The sequence below is a fragment of the Theobroma umbraticum genome, unplaced genomic scaffold (genome assembly GCF_002168275.2).
Source record: "Theobroma umbraticum cultivar Fairchild unplaced genomic scaffold, ASM216827v3 scaffold_95.0, whole genome shotgun sequence".
In the NCBI taxonomy this organism is placed as follows: Eukaryota; Viridiplantae; Streptophyta; class Magnoliopsida; order Malvales; family Malvaceae; genus Theobroma; species Theobroma umbraticum.
The window spans coordinates 5,397,271-5,400,222 of NW_018397257.1; the positions used below are offsets into that span (position 1 = coordinate 5,397,271).

Below are 2,952 nucleotides of genomic sequence, written 5' to 3' on the forward strand. Positions count from 1 at the left end.
TGCTCATTGCTCTTGTTTATTTTAATTGATACTTATAAATAATACCAAGCTGTGAATTTATGTTTGTATTCAATTTTATCACAAACGTATAATGGAAAGTGTTTCCAAGGAGACTATAGCAAAGGATTGTGTTATACAACAATCTCTCCAGAAAAAAGAAAAAAAGGACATCACATATTAATGCTTGGTTTTAGATATGTGAGTGGTCAAGCTGCATCATTGCTTTTCAGACATCAGAATTGCAGGTTGTATCTTGGAGAGGAAAGCATAGATTGTTTTCGAGTGACCAAGCAAATTACTAACTATCAAATAGATAGAGAAGTGAAAGAAGAGTGTCAAATAGTTGTTTGCCAATTTCACTATTGGAAAATGTAAAATTTGAGGCACAGTTGTATGATCAATGTGGGAAATTCATATCTTGAGGATGAATAAAAAAATCAGTTTTGGATGTTATTCTATGGGATATGAACAGCAATAGCCTATTAGGATGGAAATTTGGTCGCAATTGCTATGGATTTGACCCTGGTTTGATGGAGGCTTGTTTTAGAGTTTAAAAGGAATGAATTATGATTTTTGTTCTAAGTTTTTGAAGTGCTGAAAATTGAAGAAAAGAGGAAAATGATCAATTCTAGGTTCCTTAGGCATCACTCCTATTGGTGATTGTTTTACACAAACTCAAAGCACATATTTGCCAAAATGTTCCTGATAATAGTTCCTTTTAAGTAATCAATGCGGGTGACATCCAAATAGCACTTCCAAGCATTCCTAGTCCGGTAGGAGACTATATTTATACAACTCTTGAATCTCAAAGAAAAGTTCTATCACTTAGAAAGACTCAAGTCAAAGTTCTTACTTTTTATGTTTGATTGTTTGTTATCTTTCTCTCTTATATGTAAGTGCTTCTCCAATACGTCATGGTTGATCATGCTTAGTTTCAACTTTTTGATTCTATTTCTTTCGCTTCTATTGCACGAAATTTATATTGCTTTTTCTTTTTTTGCTGCTGATATAATGTCAAGAGGCATTGTGATATAGAAACTAATCTGCTAGTGGGTTTGGGAATTTGACTTAAGGATCGAGCCAACGAAATATATAAGAAAGTTGAAGATCAGAAACCTCTTAGAGGGCGAAACCAGGATGCAATTTTGGCTGCTTGCCTCTATATTGCTTGTAGGCAAGAAGACAAACCCCGCACTGTAAAAGGTATGATTTCCAATTCAATACTTAATAAACATATTTTCTTAGCATGTATTAAAATCCCTGACATGTGAATTTCAATCAGAAATATGCTCTGTTGCCAATGGAGCCACAAAGAAAGAAATTGGTCGTGCAAAAGAGTACATCGTGAAGCAATTGGAGGTGGAGATGGGTCAATCCATGGAAATGGGAACAATACATGCTGGGGACTTTCTGGTGAGTTTGGTGCTGAAATAACCCACCATTTAATTGCTATAGTTCATTCTTTTCCCTATGCACTGTTCCTTTCTGTATTATGTAACTGTTCTATTTTCCGAATTTGTCATTCCAACCACTGACATCCACAAATTTACAGAGACGTTTCTGCTCGCATCTTGGTATGAGTAATCAAACAGTTAAGGCTGCTCAAGAAGCTGTACAAAAATCTGAAGAGCTGGATATAAGGTCCTTTTAGTTTCAAGCAGAATTTTTGCTTCTATCTGTTGTTATTGCCTGTAGGAGTTCATCCTATAACCACCAAGAACGGTTGCACTGGGTGCAAGTAATTTTAACCTGTCTTCTCTCGAGTGATGCTTGAAAGCTTTCTGTCTATATGGCATGCCCTCCATGTTTCTCGATGAGAGTCATTGGAGAATTATTAGCCATGTGGTTCTACAGATGTTGCTTTTATTCTGTCAAGGAATTTCGATTTTAAACCTATCCCCAATGATTTTTGAATTTTCTGTCACAGGTTGTAATTTTATAACTTCTAATTTTTGTCAACTGCCGCAGGAGAAGCCCAATATCAATTGCAGCTGCTGTCATTTACATAATAACCCAACTTTCAGACGATAAGAAGCTTCTCAAAGGTTAGAAAGTAAACATACAATAATTTCTCATCCCAGTTCTTGTCTTTATAAAGCTAACAAAGCCATTTGGATGCAGATATATCTCTAGCAACAGGAGTGGCTGAAGGGACCATTAGAAATTCCTACAAGGACCTCCATCCCCATGCTTCAAAGCTTGTACCAAGCTGGTATGCCAAAGAGGAAGACCTTAAGAATCTCTGCAGTCCTTAAATAACGACAGGAACCCATGGACCTCCTTTTCGGTAGCTGCCTTTGCTTGTTTGGACAGGCAAAGTCACAATTACCACTCTGATTAATTTATTTTACCTCTTAACTTGTATCAGTAAGTTGTTTGATCCCACTTTTCTTAGTGAAAACAAATATCCCTTACTTTCAGCGGCAAGAGATATACTGCTGCAGTGTAGTTTAAAGTAGTCAGGTCTTTTAACGCATCATGCTGCAACTGGCAGATAGGATATTTGTTTCTTTTAGGTATGCAAGTGAGTCAAGTAGGTCGAAACTCTTACTCAGTTAAGAGAACCTTTTTCCATTCCTTGTAATTGAAATGTAGTCAGGTGACATTGTGAACTGATAGCTTGTTTGTAGGGCAGATGAATGCATTCATACCTCAATGCCGAGTGCAAACCAAAGTGGCAAGCCCAGTTTTTCATTTTGTGTGTTATTTTTAATTGTAAATATATATAGTTTTTTTGTCCTTGGATGCAACTCCTTTTAATACTCAGATAAATGCTGTTATCTTTTGAAAAAGGGATTTGGTGGACATGATGGAAGAAGGAACGAAGAGGTTTGGTTGGGAGCAAAATGGTTTGAATCAAATGAGCTTTGATTTGTATCTTTTCATTCAATTAAGTAAATTATCTGAGACAGTCAAGCATCTGTGCAAGACAGTAGAGTGGAAGGTATTTGA

At 36.3% G+C, this 2,952-nt stretch overlaps 1 protein-coding gene across 1 annotated transcript in view; it reads left to right on the forward strand.

Moving 5' to 3' along the window:
* The window catches only part of LOC110412336 (transcription initiation factor IIB-like), a 2,948-nt gene extending 898 nt beyond the window's left edge, over positions 1 to 2,050 (forward strand). The window contains exons 3-6 of the mRNA XM_021422868.2: positions 1,074 to 1,203; positions 1,283 to 1,413; positions 1,553 to 1,641; positions 1,969 to 2,050. Of these exons, the coding sequence (XP_021278543.2) occupies positions 1,074 to 1,203; positions 1,283 to 1,413; positions 1,553 to 1,641; positions 1,969 to 2,050 (432 nt within the window). The remainder of the gene's footprint in view (positions 1 to 1,073; positions 1,204 to 1,282; positions 1,414 to 1,552; positions 1,642 to 1,968) is intronic.
* The last annotated feature ends 902 nt before the right edge of the window (positions 2,051 to 2,952 follow it).